The following is a 22,007-nucleotide window of genomic DNA, read 5'->3' on the forward strand; positions in this document are numbered from 1 at the left end:
TGTCATGTCTTTCTGGCATGCTTAGTTCATTCTACAACTCTTATTCAGAGAATTTTTTTTTTTTTGCTAAAGAATAGAAACTACATTGCTCTACATAACTCTTGAGCAAAGGTTTTTTTCCTGACAGTGTGAATGCTCATCAACATCTTGAAGATTTGAAATTATCCATTATCATCAATAGCATTGGAGATGCCTCTTTGTGGTTTCCTTTTCCCTAGCTCTCATGTGTCTAAAAACCAAACACAATATTTAATTCTACCATGTGGCATATTAGAACAAAATAATATGAGTAAATTAAGATTCTTCATATGCATAAGATATTGGTAAGAACAATTGTGGTATTTCAAATAGCTTGTACTGGTAAATATATTGAAAGATAATTGAATAGATAGATAGATAGATAGATAGATAGATAGATAGATAGATAGATAGATAGATGATAGATAAAATAGCTTCATGTGTAGATAGATAAAGATAGCAATAGAGAGACATAACTGCCACAAAATGCATAAAACCTAAATGTATCTGACATGAAAAATGTAAGAGCAATTTAAGAATACAGGCAGACAGTGATCTGTTGCAACTTCTGTTCTGACTTACCATCTTCATCAGTTAGGATATGCAGAGGTGAACTACGAAGGCCCTCCCCCACTGTGGTACTAGCAGACACTTCTACAGTATATTCTGTGTATTTACTTAAATCTAAACAAAAAAGAATAATTCAACCATAAGTATTTTTGAAATGGTGACTAGGCCTATCACACTGATTTGTGTTGTTAGAGGCCGAAGTAAGCATTAAGAAAGTGAACATAAAATATTTTGCAAAAGAAGGGGCAAAGCTCTACTTGCCAGTTTATACTTCATATTCCTAGAATGTTTTCCAGTTTGTCCTTGGCTGCAATCTGAAAAGGTAGGGGTTAAGCTATTGAGCTCCAGCATTAACTGCTCTGTCATGCCTCATCAAGAATGGCAGAACTTAAAAAACTATGCAAAGATGAGTGGAAAGGGAAGTTTTTAATCCAGAGTTTTTTATCCAATACTTTTATCCAAATAAGATCGGAAAGATATGTAGGTGACTTGAGGATTTACTTTGTTACAATGATAGATCTGCAAAGATATCTATTGAAGTTCCTTGCACCTTAAACATCTAAAATACAATGAGATATATGTTAGACTCTATACCATTCATGGCCCCTTTCACCACATAACGGCCGGACACAACAGGTTATTTCTCAGACAGGGAGCAAAACGCTTTACATAAGGACAAGAACTAATTTATCTCCATCTGTCTGTTGAACACTTCTCAGAACCATTTACAGCTGCCATAAGTTCCAGATCATTATATACTGACCTGTGATACGTAATGTCAGAAGAGTAGTGTTTATCACTTTTTGCTCGGTCCCATTAGTCCTCTTGAGATATACTGTGTAGGTCTGTATAATTCCATTGGGAATGGATGGTGGAAAAAATGATAATTCAATTTCCATGGATGAGATGTTCCTATAGGTTATATTTTCTGGTGCAGAATCAGGAACTAGAAGAAAAAAATTTATATTCATAGAAGGTTGTGCTTAGTTTTATTATTTGCAAATAATTTCTGTAAATTCGTTTAAACAAAAGACATTGTAAACATTTGGATTTGTAACCTATTTTTTCTATAAAATACATTTTAGAAGATGCTGATTTGGAAGATCAAACCACATGACAGACACACACCGTAACAACAAGGTCATTTAAAAAAATAATTGATAGCAATCATCTTAATATGCCAGATTAAAAAAATCTGGAGCACGACACCAAATTTTCCTTCTAACACTATCACTGCAATTGTTCAAGTTAGTGATTGTTAGGAGACTTTCCACATTGTGCTGCTACAATTTGCACTTTGCATCAGCAACTTGCTTTTTTTTTCTTCTTCTCCTTGGCTCATATATGTGAACACTATACATACTTGCATGAAAAAAAAAGAGAGAGATGAAAGTGTTCCCCCTCTGGGAGGTTTGGTGCTGGGGCTCAGGGCTAAGCAACAGTGTAGCTGAAGGCTGCCTCCTGCTTGCGTGTGCATACTCCCAGGCAATGCTGCAGGAAGGCTGCAGACAGGGCTGACCACTGGCCTCTGGGAGCTGCTTTGAGAGGGTCTCTTGTGCTTTGCCGCTGCCTGAGCTAAAGCTCCTGCTTCATTGCTGCCATGGCTGTGCTCGGCCACGGACTCGCTGATCAAGTCCCTGAGCTGCAGACTGACATTGCAGCCTGGTCTCAGCTTGATTTCACCACTACAGACCTGCTCAGCTGTGTCTGCCTTGCTTAGTGCCACTGCACCTGCTGACTTTCTTTCCTGGCTTGACCTCAGACCTGCCACATCAGTGTGAATTGTTTGGCAATCTGGGCTCCAGACTCTGCCTGGCCACCACCCCCCAACCTGCCCTGGTCTCTTCACAGCACGTTGGTGAGACAAGTCCTGGCTAGTGAGGACTCCGGCTGAATGGCACAGGGACCCCCTTGGCTCTTGCTCCACATCCCTTACACAGCAGCTGGCATTACTGGTTTGCTTTGTTTGTAAAAGAGAAGAACAGGATTCAAACTTACCAATTTGAAAAGCAAACAAATGCTTTTCAAATTAATTAAACTTATCTCCTGTGCATCAAGGATTATCACAAAACAGGTAATTGTGGAAAATTTTCATTTAAAAAAATATATACTCACCAGTTTCAGAAGTTCTGACCAGAAGTGGGAAAGATGACTGATTCCCATGGCCAAGTCTGGTGAATGCCCTGACAGAGATGTTGTAGAGAGTATATGGCTTCATTTCACTTAGTGATATACTTGTAGTTGAAGCATTTTTAATAAAAAAATCATTCGAGTCACTATACAGAACTTCATAGTGAGTTATGAGACCATTAGGCTGCTCAGGGGGTAACCATCTCAGATTTATTTCTGTTGCAGTTACATTTATTATTTCTGTGTTTTGAGGTGGGGAGTCTGGTTCTGCAATACAGAAATCAAGAAAAAAACTCTTTCAATTAATTGAATATAGCACTAATAGGATAAACCTGTTGGATCCTAACATTTAAATTAGTTAACTGTAAAAAAGGGCTGCAGTCACCCCCTCACTCTCCTCAAAGACTTATCACTATTTATCTCAGTTAATTTTGGTATGTCCTCTTTTCCACTAATAAAACTTAGTGTCTTTCTGCATCGTGATAGTTTAGCCTTTCTAGAATTTCTTTTCTCACCCACTTCTAAATCTGTCTAAAACTGCAGTTATTGAGAAAACAATTTCTTCTGTTTAGTAATCTCATGCAGATTGATCCTTCAAATCCTCTTATTGTCTCTCTCATATTCAGTTCTTTAAATTAAGATTAATGCCCTCTTACTGCTTTCTTCATAAAAAACAATGCTTCTCATTTCACTCAGTCAACTACTGAACAACAAAAGGAACTGTATGCAGTGTAACTAAATTCCCTTCGGTAACCCTGGTGTAAATCTTGCATTCTCTGGTGTGAAGGTCATGAACAAAACAAGTCCAGCTCTGGGGTAGTGTGTTGGCTAAATGCACTGGCAATGCAGGAGTTCATGTGACTCCACGGAGCTAATAAGGCATGGAAGTGTTGAAGGAGTCAGTGGGCTGCACTTGTGAATTAAATCAGCTCTGAATGTCAATTTTGATTCCTTTGAAGGTGCCATCACTTCACCCCTGAGATAACCTGTCTATAACATTTTAAAAAATAAAAATACTACAAACCCAGGATTATAGGATTCAGTTTGCGTACAAATACTTATATAACAATATTCCAGATTTTATTATAAAATTTTTTGTCTGGAAGGTCCCACAAACCACTTTCATTCCTCATTTCTGAGCACATGAATAGAAAGTGTCAAGTGTAACAGATCACCCCTCTCTGGATGACAAAAGTGCCCACACAGATATTTCCCATGTGAAGAAGCTTAATTTTTAATTGAAATGCATTTTGTAATGTATCTGGCATACTAAAATATTTAAATGCAACCTTCCATCCTAACACAGGTTATCTAAGGTAGTTGCAGTGAATCTTTTATTTGGAAGTATCTCTGTCTTCAAGAGTCAAGCAAACTGTCATTCCTAGGTTGGCAAAAGCTAGGAGACATGAGTCTCAGCCTGAACTACTTCAGGACAACTAAAGACAGACAAGACAAATAATTAAATGTGGTTTTCTCACTAGTTTCCTCAAGCCCTACACACCTCTCTTACAAATGGGTGAACTGTTGGCCTGAAACTCTACTTTGAAAAACTTATTTAACACTCAAAGGCAAGGAATTGTAAACTTTCAGAGAAAAAGAAGTTAGGTAAGTAATCTTTTGTTCTTGTGATATGCATTTCTTCTGCAAAACTAACAGCATAGAAGGATGCAACTTTAAAAAATATTTGTAAGTACTTAAAGTTTCACTGTTTGATTTGATATTTTCTGTGGTTATTCAAACCACCTAAATTTCATCATTGCCCATGATTTTTAGTTCTGTAATCCCCTCCTTTCCTTTATTGGCACTCAATTAGTTTTCTTGTATTATACCATATTTGGCAATGAGTGAGATAAATGATGACTGGACAGTCACCATTTGTATATGCTGTGGTAAAAACTGGAAATAACTTCACTGAAACTGGTGAAGATACAAACTTGATACAAATGAGAAAAGATTAACACTCATGACCCTACTCTGTAAATCAAATTCGCATGTTTTCTTTGCAGAAGCCAATGACAACTAGCTATTGTCCCAGTGCCTTCATGGCTTGAGACTGCCTTGCAAGCAAGAAAGAAAGATCCAGAAATCTTCATAAAGTATCATTAAGCTCTACATCAAAACTATTGATCAGTCTTAAAATTAATAAAGCCCCAAACCCATGCATTCAGTGCATCTCTGCTTACAGATAGCAATATGATCTTTCAGTAGTTGAAAGCTGTCATGTCCAGATGCTTCAGAACCAAGCTAATTTCCACAAGATAACATAAAAAGAAGATAAGATGAAGTCATAAATATTATGGTTTAGTTGAGTGCTAGGAACATGTTTTCAGTGATGGAACCTCAGCTCTGCAGCTTTCCTTCCATTTGTCCATCACAGCGGAAATTAGTTGATTGCTGCAGCTTTCAGTATTGTTTCTAGAACTTACCTAAAAATGGTCTGAATTAAGTCACTGACTGATAGAAGACTAATAATTTCAACAAACATTGATTTTATTTATACACTTTCTGCCCTCTTTATGTAATTGCCCAGTCTTCTTTTTGAACAAAATGCAAACTTCAGTACAGATAGCAAGTCATCGTTGCAAACAATGTATTTACCATCCTCAGGGGTTCTCACGAAAACTTCATTCTCTTCAGACAAAGGACTTTCTCCAATTGCAGTAGACGCTGCGACTGTCATTTTATAATTTGTGTACTTTTTTAAACCTGAAAACATAAGGGAAAAAACCTTAGACATAGCTACTTATAGGACTATAAAACTGGATGCAATTTTAAGAGGTTTTGATACATGTATGCCATCCAGAAGACAGAATATATATATAATATGATTTATTTGGGGAGAGCCAAATATGCATCTGGTTAAATCCATAGATTTTGAAATAAGTCAGCTAGCTTCAACACTGTAAATAGCTTAAAGAATTTATTTGTCAAAATAAAGGCTGCATATATGTACATCCAAATATGTGGGTTTATTTTATATGCATTACTCTGATTAGCATAAAGAAATGCCTGAAACCTATTAGGAATGGATTTACCTCAATTACTATAAAAATTATCATCTTAAAATAAGAAAATTATTATTAATGTCAGACAAGTACTGTGAAAAAATTCAAGTCTAAAAAATAAATGACAATTTAGGAATATTATCCGATGTGGACAGAAAATGATGGCAAAATTTCCAAGGAGAAATCCATTTCACAAATTACTGCTTCTCTCACCTAGCCCTCTTCTCCCATCTCACAATACCTACATATTCATCCTCAGTAGACAGGTCTGACAGCAGTGTCCCAACCTTGTTCTACACACAGTTGTGTTGTGTGTGTGTGGATGTGTGTGACTATATGAGACTTGATACATCTACTTTGGAAATGGCTACATTATATAATGTTGAAAAAATAATTAGGCATACTGTATTTGCAAGTTTAAATTTTCATCTTGTTTTAATCAAACTACACTGTACCTGTCATAAATAAGCTGTTGTTTGAAGTTGTTGTGTGGAATTCTCTTTTTGTATCCAGCTCCATTGCATAAACAGTATAATGAATGATTTTCCCATTAGGATTTGCTGGAGGATCCCAATGCAGCAAAACAGAGGAGGAGCTAATATTCTTGTAAGATATATTTTGTACTGAGCTTGGAACTTAAACAAAAACATAAAAATGTAATAGTAAGTAAATAAACTACTAAAAAAAAAAAATCAAATGCTCAGGGAAAGAAGTCATGTTTGTTAACTTTGATAATATCAGAGTTGCAACACTTTACCCTGTTCACTTGTCCTGACTGTAAGAACTGATGGTGGTCCTTCTCCAACAGCAGTGAAAGCAGACACACTAATCGTGTAATCTGTGAAAGGTGCGAGGCCCTTTATGACATATGACAGTTCTTCACCCAAAATGTCAACGGTATACTGATTATCTGTGAGTAAACAGAGAAAAATAGCTACTTACTCATAAATTCATTGTTTTCTTATGCATTCTAAACTCAGTTTGGCAGGACAACATTGAATTATTTTATTGTAAATTAATTAACTTCCATGGCAATTACAGAAAAGTAAAGAAAAGTCTACGTTCCACCTCTTGACTTCACAAAGGAGAGTCTATCATAGGTCCATTTTCATATCTCCAATAGATAGATTGACCTAGATGAAAGAATCAATGGGCAATAAGTAGTATTGTGAGTTTTGTGAGAAATCCCTTAGAAACTAGGAAAAGGTACATTTGGCCTCGTCTCTCCAGTGATTTCAGAACCATGGTTTCTAGATTGATGGAATTTTGGGGGGTTTTTAAAGTATTTTAATTGAGAAAGACAGATTCCCTCTTCCTTGCTCTCCCAGGGGTGCTAAAAGAACTATACTTGGAAAGGCTGCCTTCACACATTTCCTTACACTTTTATTTTTAGCAGAAAAGTTGTGGTCTGCTGTTGTTACAGTAAAATCAAAAGTGAGCAATTCAGATCTATAGAAAAACCCTGTGAGACTTAGCTATCAGCCAGAAGCAGCAAGGAGCTCAGCTGCTGCTGGCTGGTAGGGAGGTGGTTTACTCCCCAAGAATTCACATAGTGGGAGTTCACAGGACTCTGCAGGTGCACGAAAATAGCCAGGATGAAATAATTTAAACATGGGACTTGTGAAAGATAGGTCCTAACCAATTGAAGTATCTGGCGTTGTGGTGTGTAACTCTTTTAGCCAATAAGCTGTAGTCCTAACCCTATATAAACTGTGTGCTTTGTGTAATAAAATGTCTTCACTATGAATCTCATAGATTGGTGTGAAGTCCAGTTCCTCCGCCGTTTATTTTTAGTTTACTTTAGTCTGCAGAGTAAAGAGGTCATGCATGCCCACAAAGAGCTTATGGTGCATCTATAATAAAGTTCAAAGTCAGCCACAATGCAACCATGCTAGCCAAAATCATCTATTAGAAAGCAGTCATTATGCCTGAGCATCAGGCTTGGAGATTGATGAAGGCATTGAAAAATCAGCAGACCCTGTTGAAAATTTGGCTATCAAAAGTTTTAACTACTGTAATAACTCCTATAAAATAATACTCATGCTAGATCACAAAAGACATAGTCTGAAATCAATTTTTCAGCAACACAGACATATTTTAACAAATCAATATCTGAAGATGAATGAGGTCATAAAAAGAAGATTGCATTTAAAACACTATATGTTTTCTGTGTATCACAAGGAAGACTTGTCAGTATTAACACAGTACAGAAAATACCAAGTGTAGTTTAGAATAACAGATTGAATTCTGGGTTTTGATACTGGTGTATATAGAGGAATTCAGTGACTTTAATTAATTAAAAGAACCCAAATCAAACCAAACAAATTAAAAAAAAAAAAAAACAACTTTATTTTCTCCCCGTTGTTCAAAACACTGTAAAAATTTAGAGTGGTATTTGAAAGCCCTGCCTGTCAGACAAGACCTGCTTAATGATTTGTAAATATCCATACTTGGTAAAGAAACAGTGGTCCATTGATAATACAGAACAAGTGTACTCACTAATGACATCACCATGTCATGGGGTCATCTCCACCTGTTTGTAACCCATATAGCAAAGTTGTAACTTTTTGACCTATTTACCTTCACTGACATTTGAAAACCTATTAGTCAAAAGGCTTAGAGAAATCAAGGTCTCTGAAGGGCTTGGAGATATGTTAATCCCTGACAATCACACCTGCTTTGGCAACTGTAATAACTGATTGTCTATGCAGCTTGGCTGATGGCTCTCGGGTGCTTCCTTCACTAGGAGGAAGGTCAGCTGGGTGACAAGGGGCTAGTTCCTGCCTGTGTGGCATTCCCATTTGCTTCAGAAGGTTATTTGGTAGTAAAAAAATCTGACTCCAGCAAATGACCCATTTATAATTTGCTTGAACCATGTGCTAAAGATCATATCTGGGACAGTGATGGGGGTCCTACAGAACAAAGAAACAGGTAGAAAAATACCCTAAAATACCTTACCCAAAGCAGAATGTGATTCTGCAGCTCCGTTTATAGCAGGCAAATTATCCCCAGATACACTTGTAAATATTACTGGGGAAGCTGTCTGGATGCTGGAAAACATTTCAGCTGAACCTTCATATAAATCATTCGCTGTTTCCAATGAAATCCAAGTGGGAGAAGAAGGTTTGATGTTTTCACTTATTGTGTATGGTTCCAAAGAATCAATCAAATACTAAAAGTTAGAAATACAAAAATAAATTAAAAACCTTGCCATCACTAAATTAAATAAATAAATTTATATACAAAATAGAAATAGTGCTTGTATATTTGTACATGTATATATGCAGGCTATATAAAAGTTGGCATACAAATCTTATCTTTCATTATGACAATTAACTTTGCAAAATATAATCTCATCAAAATCATAAAAAAGCTCAGCTACGAGTAACATACAACCTTTTTTTCTGATTATTGTTTATTCAAACACCACCTTTTTTTAATTTCTTAAAAAATGGATTTTATAGTAAGGTGGCAATTTTAGAGTAAGGCCTTTAACTTTAACGCTATATCCTTGGAGCTGTATGAAACAGCTACACATATGAGCTTGGGAGATTCTGTTTGTACTAAGCATGTTCTTAAAGAGGGCAGCAGGAATTGAAGGCAAGAAGACTTCAAATGTCCCTACCACACCCTGAAGAAAAGAGTAGCAAGTTGACTAGGTCACTGAGAGGGAATAAGTGGAGATGGAGAAAAACAGAAGCTAACGAAATTAAGGGAAGGGAAAAATATGGGAGTACTCATTTGAAAAGGGAGGGTGAAAGGGAGGTAAATGAGATAGGGTCCCACAGGGCAGAAAGGACAAAGGAAAAGGATGGCAGCAGATATAAAAGGAGCAATAACAACAAGGAGAGGAGAAACAAGAGAGGCTAGAGTACAGGTACCAATGGTATGTAAGTACCAGATCATTATGCCACTTCAGAATCTGGGACCAAATCTCAGACTTCAGTGTCTCTAAATTGTTCTGCTGTCATCTGGAACACTCCCCACTCACACATATGGACCACCTCATTGCCAGAAAGAGATGCTTTTACAGTGGTGTAAGTGATAGACATTAGTTCTTTCCCTATGGACTCCAGGTGGAGAGGGCAAAGCAGTATTTTTACTTCTTTAACTGAGTGCCTTAGCCACAGGCAGAGATATAGCATCAATCTCACATAAATACCGAGAGGTAAAAGCTATACATGACTCATCTTCACCAGCTTTTTATAGCAAAATAGTAGCTTGCATTGAAATACTTTTTTGCTTATGAGGCTTTTCCACATGTAAGACAACAACTTTTTATTGCTACTAGTTATTGAGTATCATTAGCGCTGTGAATCTGACAGTTCAAATCCCATAGATGCTCTAAGATTGAGTCAATGCGGTTCTAAATAAAGCAAGGTTTATTATGATTTGCTTTGGTTTTTAATTAGAAAATTACACTCAAAAACTATAATAAAGCAGCAATGATGCTATCCTAAGAACTCAAATATTAGGAAATTCCATCATGGAAACATTTCTGTGCAGACAGTTTTAATTTTTTCTGTGTCTGTACTATGATATAATCTTTAATTATAGAGTAATATACTTCCATTTTCCAGGGACTCCTGCCTTGTTTAATCAATGGACCCTTATCCTAATTTCTTTTCCTTTACTCCTTATTTAATGTTTGCCTCTAGGGGTCTATTTAATGTATACCATTACACTTGAAAGTGAACTCCTTCATTGAGCTCTACATCAAAAACTTAGATTCCAATTCAGATCCAGTGAAAGACATCATTGTCTGAAAAAAATGGGATTGTACAGACTTTGGCCACCTGTATTCAAAATTCCAACCAAAAAGCCCTAACTCAGACAGCACTTAATGCTCTGCTGAATGTTTGCTGGGGATCTGCTGCATACTCAGAGCTGTCCCTGTAAGCCTGTAGAGCACATCAGCACCCAAAATCCAGAAGCTGGACTGATAGACAGCAGAAGTCCCCAAAGAGATATGATCCCTCACATGTGTGCAGATATTCTTAGCATGCAACCATAGCATGGAGTTCAGTATCTAGCATCACACATGTAAATTTAAGCGTACAAGTGGAGGCAGAAAGTGTCTGCCTGGCTATTAGAACACTTAACCAGCTGTGGGATGCTTCTGCTGAATTTACTTCTCCCAGGATTTATACCCACATTTTCTAGAGGTTTGGCTGAGTAGCTGTGTATCAATCTAGGCACACAAATCTGTGTATCAGTGTAGGCACCCAACTCCTACACTGCAAAGAACTCAAGGACTCAGAAGGACAAGATGGTGGGCTATGGCTTCCTGCCTTCAATAGCTGAGATAATCTGCATCATTCTGCCAAAATTATTTATTTTTTTTCATGTTATGGAAAGAGCATTATGTGAATCTTTTTGAAACCTAGTCAGACAAAGAGTGGAGTGAAGATGGTGGATTTTAAAATCATTAACAACTCAACTGTAAATTCCACATTCTGTAACTATCAGATAAGGCAGAGAGCAAATTTAATCTAATTTTTAAAAAATATTTTTAAAAATTACCTTATTTTTATCTCCAAGAATAACATTTTCTAGAGTTATGAATGTTTTCTGCACATGTACTTTAACTCTGTACTGGGTAATGATTCCATTTGGTTGTCGTGGCTTCCTCCAAACAATTTTTATATATGTGGCTTCCACTTCTGCTAAATGTAAATCTGATACAGCACCTGGGACTAAATATTCGAGAAGAAATTTGATTTAATGAAACCCCTGTGATTATTACAAGTTTTTTCAGCACTGTATTCAAAGTACAACAGGCATCTTATCATATTTCACATCCTTATCTTTTGAGTTGATCTTGTGCAGGTAGAGAGTTACTTCACAAGTTTTCTTAGCAAAAAAATTACAGTTCTAAAAATATGCACATGGTTTTTTTAACATATATGATGTATGTATGCGTATGGTCAGAGACTAAGAAGATGCACTACTGAAGTCAGTGCATTGGAATCAAAAAGACCTTTGCTGTCTTTCTATATGGAATCTGAAGTATATTTTAAAACTAAAATCATTAAAACCATACAAGAATGAAGTAAAAAGCTGGAGAAAAAATAATGTGACATATGTTGTTCATTTGCCCTTTATACCAGCTTTTGGTTCAATGTCTTCATTAACTATTTAGTCATAATAAAACTGTGCTTTCCATAGGACTGCCAGAGATAAAATGCATTTATATTCAACAGAATGATATTCAGATTTGATATGAAGAAATATTTTTTTCCTAATATGCTTCAGTAAACCACAATCTTGAAATTACTTACATAATGAGGATTTGTAGATTTGGCATTAAAATAAGACAGAAGATAGGAATTACTGTACTCAGGCAGGCTATCTTTGGAAATTGAGAGCTGCCAAAAGTAGATACTTTAGGAAAGAAAAAAAATTAATAAGGATAGGTGTTCCTCCCAGTGTTACACCTTGACAGAAAACATTGTCAGCAATCACTGACTGAGAGATTTTCTAAACTTGTGTTTTTTGGCATGAACACAAGACAGAGATAACCACCTTGAAACTGCCTGTCTATCATACACTGAATCTCATTTTCTTCTGTTTGCATCCTGAGAGGCTGACCAATAATCTCTCACATACATCTAAGATAAAACTACATTTCTATGCAGCACAGGACTCCACCCTGGTGAGCTGATTGTTGGGAGCAGAGGGCTCACGAGCAGAACCAACCCCTGGACTTCACTGGGACAAGATCTCGGTGTTGGGTCTGTCTCAAAGCTGAGGTCCTGGTAAAGGTGGCTCTATTAGAGGCTGCTATGAGGCCTTGGATTTAACGAGAATTAGTCAAACCAGAGGTTTCATAAGAAGCACTAGGGCTGAACAGCCGCCGGGAATCCTGCACTGAGATTTCTTTTCCACTTGCTGCCATCTAATGGGGAAGAGGGTGCTCCTGCAGCCTAATTACTGTGTCTAAAATTAACTGCTGTCATTCAGAAAGAAAGTACAATTCTTTCAAAATCTCTGAAGGACTCTGTTATTGGATAAATGTAGTGACAGTGTATGAACTGGAAAAAACTGAAGAAACAAGTTACATAATAACTTTCAGCTAATTTTTTCTCTTTTTTTTTATCCTTCTCTTGTAATACTCTTATAACATCCCTTCCTTTGCAGAGTACCTGAAAGTCTCTGAAGGGAAAACTGGAACCCTTTATCATGTGTAGTCCATTTATTTTGCTTCTCTGTGCTTACTTACCATCTGCAGGAGTGAAAACTGTCAGGTTAGTCTTTGGCCCCACCCCAGCACTTGTTTCAGCACCGACGAACACATCGTATGTTGTAAACGGTACAAGGTTACTAAATACAAACTTATGGTCTTTTGTGCTGTTATCCAGAATATGACCTGGAGTTGAAAATGAAGATATTCTAGTTCAAAAATAAAAGCAGTTCACAGCTACTTTCCACGATGATGAATGATGAAAAGAAAAATTTATTTGGGGAAAAGCTAACTTTGCATCAACTTCAGTGAAAAAACACTGAATGGATAGGGGGAAAAAACAAAAAACCAATCAATCAAACAAGCCACTTTGAGAAGGTGTGGGTTTTAAAAGGAAGTGATTTAAAAAAAAAATTCTATTGCTTTTCCTGTGTGGTCTCATAAAAACATTAGAATACAGCTCATAAATTTCTTACTTAATTATAGGCAGTTCTATAATTTCTCTATATGTGTCTGACTTCAGAAAAATTCCAAAAGCATCAAAACAAACAGTCTGCATGAGAATGAAATCCTCCAGAAATCGTTAACTGAAAGAGGAAAGAGTCAAGGTAAGATAGAGAATGATTTGGGTGTATAAGCATAGTAATTTAGCTGCAAGCTTAGCCTGTCATCTCCCTGAAAGAGTGAGGAAAAGTTATTTTTCTCCATTCTTGAGAATATCTAACATCAATTTAATTTTATATTCTTCCTTGTGAGGGGCAGACCTTTCCCTTAAAGATAATCTAAAACCTACTAAAACATCTAATAGTAAAAAGGACACATAATACTGTTTTCAAACATTCATTTTTGATTGGCAGGCACAGTAAGAATGTAAATGTAAGGAAAGAATCACAACAAAAAGAAAAGAAATGTCAGCATTGACTCTGACTTACCAGATGGTCCATATAGCTCAACTCTGTAACTAAACTTTCCTGTTACTGTGGTTGGTGGGTCCCACATTACTGAGAAAGACTTTGCTGTAACATTGCTCTTGGCAAAATTTTGTGGTGGGTCTTCTGGAACTTAAACAATATTAGAAAAAGTCTTTGAGCATAAAATAATTTATATTAGGATTTCCAAAACCCACATATCTTTAATTCATTTTAAACATAAAATATTCTGGAGGGAAGCTACATTAAAATTATATTTCATTAAAATTACTTAATTTCTTTTTAAGGTAATGCTCACAAAAGGTATCAGGACAGCTGGTACTATGCCAATAATTGTTGAGACAAAGGTGGCAGAGATTCTACCAAGTTTGTCATGGATTTCACCACCCTATAGATTACATACAGAAGATGCTCAAATATGATTGTGAGGGTCAGCAATAAAGAGCTTGTATCAGGTAAGTTTTCTTTCCTTGAACAGGTTCATGTTTCATATTGAAGATTTCTTGCAGCTGTAATAATACATAGTACTATCCCAAAAGGTAAACCTGTAACCAACAAAGCATGCTAAAACCTTGCATACTTGAGTAATTTTCTGTTTTCATGGCACTATTCATGCAAATTAAATGAACCCAAGACTCAAGTGATTACAGAATGTGGTCCCTGCTCTCTCTAAAATATCCCTTACTGCATTTATAAGGTAATGAGAGTTTATTATTGATATTAAAATCAGACTACACAGAAAATTAAATGATATGGAATTTTTTACATCCATTCATACAGAGTAAAATCAAACCTAGTTTTAAAAAGTGCTGCATACAGAAGTAAACTTATGGAAACTGACATAAATTTCTATGAAAATCAGTCTTGATGTGTCATATGTGAGATTTAAGCCAATATGGAGATAAAAACCGATCCTGTTAACAAATATGCAAGTTAACTAACATACTACTCTTATAAAGTACTATTGCCTTTTGCAAAAACTATTGTACAAATGAAAGAAATGAAAAAATCTGTCATTTCTAAAATATTTGCTATAGATTAGTCAGTAGTGACTACTTAATAATTCTTAGTTATGCAAATTGCATAAGCCAAAACTGCACATAATTCTGAAGTATCATCTTAAAAGTCCACTTTTCCCCCAAGGATTTAATATTTTTCTCTTTGTAGAAATGTCCTCCTCTTGACAACCATCCCAACAGAGGAAGTATTTCCATTCTGAATTTCCCTAAAAATGTCTACCACTTCAAAACCACTTTAAAGATGTAGTCTGCTTTTCAAAAATCAAAGCAAGAAAAATACTGTCTTTTTGTCAGAGCTTAAGCCCATGCTCAGAAAGCTCAAGCTGGAGGGCACAGCAGTAATTTTCAGCATGGAGCACCAATGAGCTTGGGTGTAGCTGTGTGCTGCTGAGAGGAAGGGCTCACTGAGCCTTGGACCATGAGGACTGACTGTGGCCCTGTGCACACTCACATTGACCAGCAATGTCACCTCCCTTTTCACAGATTCTGGGTCTATGCAAGGATAGAAGGCCTTATCTTTCAAACAGCTGACAACTTTCTATGTATTTGGCAAAACTAAACCCCATTGCATAAGTTTTTCATCACTTTCCAGGGTTTTCTTATTACCAGGGCACCTATCCTAGGATGTGAAGAAGGTGAAAAATAAACCGGAAATTAGCCCTGACATCATTAGAAGAGAAACTGCCCAAAATTTTATTAACCCTAGATAGAGCAGCAAACTAAGACTATACAAATTCTATCAAAACAATTCAATTGAACAGTTCTAGGAGGAAATAAGATTTCTTTTCATCTGAACAATGCTATAAATTTTGTATGTATGAAAGGAAACTAAGTAACATCAAAACATGTCAAGCAAAAAAATGATGCACTAGCAAAGAGGGAGCCAGAATAACATTCTTCTGGAATGACTATGGTATAGCTCTACCAACAGTGCTATCCCTTGCCTAAGCCATTAGAAAACTCCTGCTCCTGGACCTTTGTTTCCAGTTCTAACGTCTCAGTGCATTGAAAATAATCCAAAATCAACTTCACTTAATGCTTAAAGATTTCTTCAGCACTGAACAACTTTCTGCAATAGGTCCAGATTGGGACCTACTGGACAGGAGTTTTCTTTGTACTGCTGATTTCTCTACAGAGACAAAGAAGCTTTAAGTGCATTACTATGTACACAATACACATATTTTTCAAATACTATGCCCGACACCTTTTCCCTTCATCATTATTTTTAATAATCCTTTCATTTTGCTATTAATTGCAGTTCCTAAATTGTCCTCAGATTTTCATAAAATTTCATCTGTCCTGACCACAGCTTTGGTATCTTGGACTCCTAATAAAAACTTAACTCTCACTCACTGTACATTATTAGATACACTAATAGTTACATACATTTCCAGTTGATTCTATCAGGTCAAATTAAGTAACGTAAATACAAAGACACATTCAGACTGAAGTATCCTGCATCAGAAATTCCAACTGATATTTTGAAATTTTCATGTACATCTGAGAACTTTATTTCCACTTGAAAGCAGTATGTACCTGATTCCGGTGTCCGGACAATTGCACTGTCAATGTAGCCTGCTTCAGTGGTAACTGCAGAAACTTCAAAAAGATAGGTGGTGTATGGCCTGAGGTTAGTTATAACAAAGCTAATTGGTTCGTTCCAAACAGAGCTCATTTCACTTGGGGCCTCTGTATTTGGAGTAACTGTAGTCTGTGAAGGAATTGTGGATTTCCAAAAAGTAGTTGAAGGAGTGGTAGTACTCCACAAAAAGGATTCACTCTTATCCTATAAAGACAAAATATGAAACATGACAAGCTGTATCTACAACCTATAATTGTAAATATAGGTAGATCGAAAAAGGCAGACCAACTTTGAAAATAAAATTATCCTAAATTGGTTTTCCATTTATGCTTCAATTTCTGAATTTAAGTTGACAGCACTATTACAGCCTGTTACGACAGTATTACAGTTTCCTGCCTTATTCAAAAAGGTCTCAAATTTGACTGAACAGAAATATCCCTCTATGATTCATTTAATTAATCCCACATTCTATTTTCAGCGTTCAGTCTCTCTCTTGAAAAAACGTTCCACAGTGAGGTCTTTTTACACGTTCTATGTATGTATGTGTATATATATTTATAGAATATATGTATCCATATATCATGGATAAAAGCAGCCGAGACAGCCCTAAAAAACTTCTAGGCATTGCAGTAACCAATGCTTATGACTCAGCAGGTGGCAGTCTGCCTTCTCAGTGCTGAGTTAAAGCAGCCTGGTGTCGGGAACCTTTGCAATGCCTAAGACAACCTTCCAAATAAAATCTGATACCAAAGTTATGGTAATTTAAGTCACTTAAAACTGCACTTTTGATTAAAGTACTAAGCCTAGCAAACTGGTGAAAAAAAAAAAAAAGAAAAAAGTTTGAGTAATTGCAACACTGCTCAGAGTAAGAAGAAATTCTGAAAGGTATTGAATGGTTACAGGTCTGAATCCAATGAATTGTCAAAATGCAAAAAAATTTCAATGAATGTTTATTTTAAGAACAACAGACTACAAAGATATTTTTGAAAATAACTCTGAAAATGGGCCTTTTTATTTTGGTATGAGAAGTATTAAAAAATATTGAAATGCAATACATAGAAAAAAGCATATTTTCAAAATATTAAAAGAATTATAATACTACATTAAAAATAGGGCATTAACATTACTATATGTCTGCGCTGACCAAAAAAACCCCTTTAAGATCTTGGTTTTTTCTAATTGAATATTGTATAAAAAAACCAACCAACCAAAAAAATTAACAATGGAAAGCTGAAAAATAAAATTATCTATTTCATTATTTTCTGTTAAAAGAATGCCAAATTTAACAATTCTTAATATTTTTACTATGACTAAATTGAGTTTTACAGGGAAAATATTCAATTTAAATTGTTTTTTACAGAAAGGCTTCTTTTTCAACCATTACATCCTGACTTGGGGCTAAGCTTGTAAGATATTTAGAATTCTGAAAAACAAGCCTCCACACTTTTTATGTCTCAAAATTCAAATGTAAAACTATATTCTATGGGTTGAGTCTATGTCTAATTTAATAGGTTTATAGCACTTACATTACATTCTGGTAACCTCCCAGACAGAAGGTCCTCTACTTTAACCAAGACATCTTTCACTACAATTCCACTTCTTGCATGTTTCACACTAATCTTGAAACTAGTTATCTTTCCATTTGGTTGCCGAGGGAGAAACCAGATCAGATTTACAGCTGAAGAATTTAAAGCTTCAACTGTGAGATTCACTACTTTACCTGGAGCTTGAAAATAAAACAAACAAAAGCAGTGAGATTAACTTTTTTCTCAGCACTGAAAACAAGAAAATTCCTTTTTTTTTCTATTTTTGGTAATGCCATTTCTAGCTTTGAAAATCTGCAGCAAATAGACAACAATCATTCACAAATACATACAAAGTAGCTGATATACAACCAGCTCTTTTTCAATCTTGTTTAAGGAAGAAATACAGTTATTTCAGTCTCATAATAATATAGTTATTGGTTTGGTCAACTTAAAATCACCTACTATGCCAGACGTAGCAAAATTTTGCCCTTTTTTTTTTTTTTGTTTAAGAGCATCTGAAAACACTGGGCGGTCTTCTTCACTTTACCTGAGTCACCTTTTCAGCTGCATATAGATTTATGGCAGCTTTAAATAACTCAGTTTAGCTGGAATATTCACTATTACTCCAGAAATAGTGTTCTTTGTATCAGAGACAGTTTCTGTGGGCTTTTGTCTGAGCATCTGTATTAATCACAGTACAAAGGAATGAGGTGAAGCATCTAAATGATGTTTTGCATGTTCTCTGAACTTTTCTGTGAATTAGAGCACTGCGGCTCTCTCTTAGTCCTGTGTACATGTGGCATGGTCAGCAGCAAAGTCCTGCAATATCTGGCCTTGATACTAAGGAGAAAAATGTTAGCTTTTGTGTAAGTGTATGTTATATTGTAGTTTTCTCATAATTTTCTCTTTTCTGTAAAAATACATGTAGTTAGTCTCAGCATAAACCTAGTTTGAAAGGGTTTTTTCCCCCTCCCTCTTCTTTTTCCCTTAGCTGATTGGGGGGGTAGGAAAAACCCTCTCTCTCTGTCTTGGACAGTTGGCATTTTGCCAGCTCAACCCAAGACAGCTTTTTACACTCCTTTAGAAAATACAGCATTCCACAATTACAGATCTTCAACATGTGAATTGAGACAAGCTCCTCCAAATCTTATATTTAGTGCTTTCAGTCCTGCTAATAATAATAAGTGATTTTAGCTTTAATAAAAATGTAGGCAGAAATGCATCAAAAAGTAAAAAGTTTATGTTCTAATTTGGACAAATGCTAGTGTTGTCCTCTGTAAAAGATGAGTAAATAAAAAAGCTCACAGAAGTATGGTTTTCTACCATCAATAGTACAAAGAATAGTGAAAACTGATGATTTTGCATAGCTCCATGTAGCAGGTTTACTACTCCTTCTCATATTTTGTTTCATAAAGTATTTTATTTTCTTAGAAATCTCATGCAGAGTGATGATTTTCTGACATGAATTGAGGTATCTCACTCTGCAGTGTGCACAGAAACAGAAAAAAGCCCTAACACAGAGGAATAGTCACTAACATAGCATCAGGAATTCTGTATTCCACTGAGCCTGGTTCACACCCACATAAATGGACTGATGCCAGCTCTTCAGCCAAGGCACAACTGCTCCTGGAGCACAAGCAGGACCAGAAACACTGAATGGATTAGCAGACTCAAACTATGCCTTTTCACTTTCAAAACAGTCAACTCCATTTTTTTTTCATTTCAGGGTGATTTTTCTTCAGAACTAAGACGTAAAAAAATGTTGCTAACTACTTTCTATGCTGGGCTTCTTAGAACCCAGGGCTAAACTAATATGGATTGAGTTAGGTATGCAATGCCAGAGCTGATCCCAGAACAAAATCTGTCTCCTAGTACTGTTGCAGGTAACAGCAGATGGGTCCACTTGATAGATAGCTCTGCTGTGCTGTGACTTTGCTTTCTGGAAGCAGCCTGCCTAGGAACTGGCATGGGACAACTCCAACAGAAAGAGATATTGCAGACAGAAACACACATATGTACACATCCTAAATGGTGTTATAGAACAAAATGAACCTTTGCCACTGAGTGAGAGAATAAAAAAAATTAAGAATTTGTTCTTTATGCATTAGAATTTGTTCAAATATGCAATTTGCCATGGATAGTTTATTTGAACAAATTAGAGCAGCTTTAATTAAAATAATTAGCAACTTTATTAAAATTACCACTTTCTGCAGTCTGAAAAAGGAAAAGATCACTAAACACTCCAATTCCAGCACTGTTCTCAGCAGCAACCTACAGGCAAAAAAAAGAGTCCACATTAGAGAAACTATAGGATATATAGTTTCAGGGTATATGAAAATCTTAAGGCTACACAGAGATTTGGCTTTTAGCTTTTAAACTATAAATATACAAATGAACATGCCTTTTCTAGTTGTATTGATTAATTTATATTCAACTTATAAACATAAAAAATAAAACAAAGTATGAAACAGCATAAGAAATGAAGAAAATCATGTGTGAATATCACACATCAAAAGTGCTGAGTCCCTATTTTATGCTAATGTCAACAGCAAGAATAACATCAGTGACACTCCTTTTCCTTACCACAATTCACTTAAACCAGCTTTCACATTCATATTTTACTTGCTACAACTTAAAAGAGTAAAAAAGGAAAATAGGTTCTCTTTTATTTCTCTCTCTCCTGAAGGATAGCAAGAGCAGGTCAACCTCCCTCAGAGCTGAACCCAAGGAAAGCACTTTTTTTCACAGATGGTGGATGTGCTTCAGTGCTCAGGATCATAGCAGAGTCTTCTCATGAAAGGGAAATACATTGAGACTTTGGTAGAATTGCAATTTGCCTGCAATATAGGATTTAGTGACAATTCAATGCAGTGATGGGACATGGCATGCATTACTTACAAAGAAAGAGGAATTAAATCTAACTTCTTATTTTGAAAAGTAAAAGAGACAACAAAACCAAAATTTTAACAGTGTTGGTGAGAGGTGTATGAAAGAAGACACAGAGTGAAAAGCTCTACAGCAAGGTTATAGCTGCCAGTCATTCCCTCCTGCCAGTGTCAAGCCACAGAGATAAGGCAGTGGGGCTGAGGGAGCTGACAGTGCAACCTGTGGCAAATGCAGGGTGAGAAGCAGCAGATGTGCCAAACTGAGTGTAGATCATTAAAGAAGTGGCAGGCAGCACACAGGGGATAATGAAGGGCAAAAGAATGAGGAAGGAGCCCACAGGTCAGAAAGGGAAACTTGTTCTAATCACTTCTGGGCACTAAACAGTGCACCTTTCAAAGACTGTAAAACTGTTCAAACAAAAGTACTAGGCCACAGCAGACAACCACAGTGAAGAAATACAAGGTAGCATGGAACACTTAACCCAGGACATAAAGGAGAATGTGTGTCTCTGGCCAGGTCCTTCCTAAGCAATACAAACACTCCTCCCCTTGCACACCCACTTCATGTTACAGCCAACACAACGTACTTGTGCATCACAGAGACAGTGACTTGAAATATCCTTAAGCACTGATGAATTCTACAGTAATTGCAGTAGCTGAGAAAATTGACAGGAGAACTTCAGGGGGTCGACAGACAGGCAGAAAATTCCAACAGTATTGAAATTACAAAATATAAATCTAAAGCTATGTTTTTGTTATCTCATCTCAAGAGAGGTAGTGTAGAAACAGTTCAGAAAGAAAAACTAGCATTAAGATAGACATGGAAACTCCTATTTCACGTGTGCAGTTTCAAGACAACTCAAAGTTACTATTATGTAAGTATGCAAAAATTTGCATGGTACAGGTGTCAGCTGCAAACACCAATTAGCTTTGAAAAGTAATCAAAATAAATGCTTTCACAATGTACTGTTAACTTCTAGAGACCAGTGCCACAAAGAGCCATCACACAAAAAAAGGTTAGGAACATTTTAAAAGGACAGGTTTACTATGCAGGTAATGAAGTACTATCCAAGGTTCAAGTAGCTGCAGTTTTCATTTGGAAGGTATATCTTTATGCTTTGAATTATTTTGTCACTATTTATTTAAATTTAGGAAAAACA

General features: G+C 36.1%; 1 protein-coding gene across 3 annotated transcripts in view; it reads right to left on the minus strand.

Annotated features, from left to right (window-relative positions):
* PTPRQ (protein tyrosine phosphatase receptor type Q) overlaps nucleotides 1-22,007 on the minus strand; it is a 132,018-nt gene that overhangs the window by 78,475 nt on the left and 31,536 nt on the right. For all 3 annotated transcript variants that reach the window (XM_071552159.1, XM_071552158.1, XM_071552160.1), the window contains exons 21-33: nucleotides 20,164-20,233; nucleotides 17,963-18,162; nucleotides 16,391-16,640; nucleotides 13,839-13,967; nucleotides 12,946-13,092; nucleotides 11,247-11,419; nucleotides 8,682-8,895; nucleotides 6,481-6,633; nucleotides 6,179-6,358; nucleotides 5,317-5,424; nucleotides 2,704-2,985; nucleotides 1,352-1,534; nucleotides 601-702 (exon numbers count right to left, since the gene is read on the minus strand). In XM_071552159.1, coding sequence (XP_071408260.1) covers nucleotides 601-702; nucleotides 1,352-1,534; nucleotides 2,704-2,985; nucleotides 5,317-5,424; nucleotides 6,179-6,358; nucleotides 6,481-6,633; nucleotides 8,682-8,895; nucleotides 11,247-11,419; nucleotides 12,946-13,092; nucleotides 13,839-13,967; nucleotides 16,391-16,640; nucleotides 17,963-18,162; nucleotides 20,164-20,233 — 2,191 coding nt within the window. The remainder of the gene's footprint in view (nucleotides 1-600; nucleotides 703-1,351; nucleotides 1,535-2,703; nucleotides 2,986-5,316; nucleotides 5,425-6,178; nucleotides 6,359-6,480; nucleotides 6,634-8,681; nucleotides 8,896-11,246; nucleotides 11,420-12,945; nucleotides 13,093-13,838; nucleotides 13,968-16,390; nucleotides 16,641-17,962; nucleotides 18,163-20,163; nucleotides 20,234-22,007) is intronic.

The sequence above is a fragment of the Pithys albifrons genome, chromosome 3 (assembly GCF_047495875.1).
Source record: "Pithys albifrons albifrons isolate INPA30051 chromosome 3, PitAlb_v1, whole genome shotgun sequence".
Lineage (NCBI taxonomy): Eukaryota > Metazoa > Chordata > Aves > Passeriformes > Thamnophilidae > Pithys > Pithys albifrons.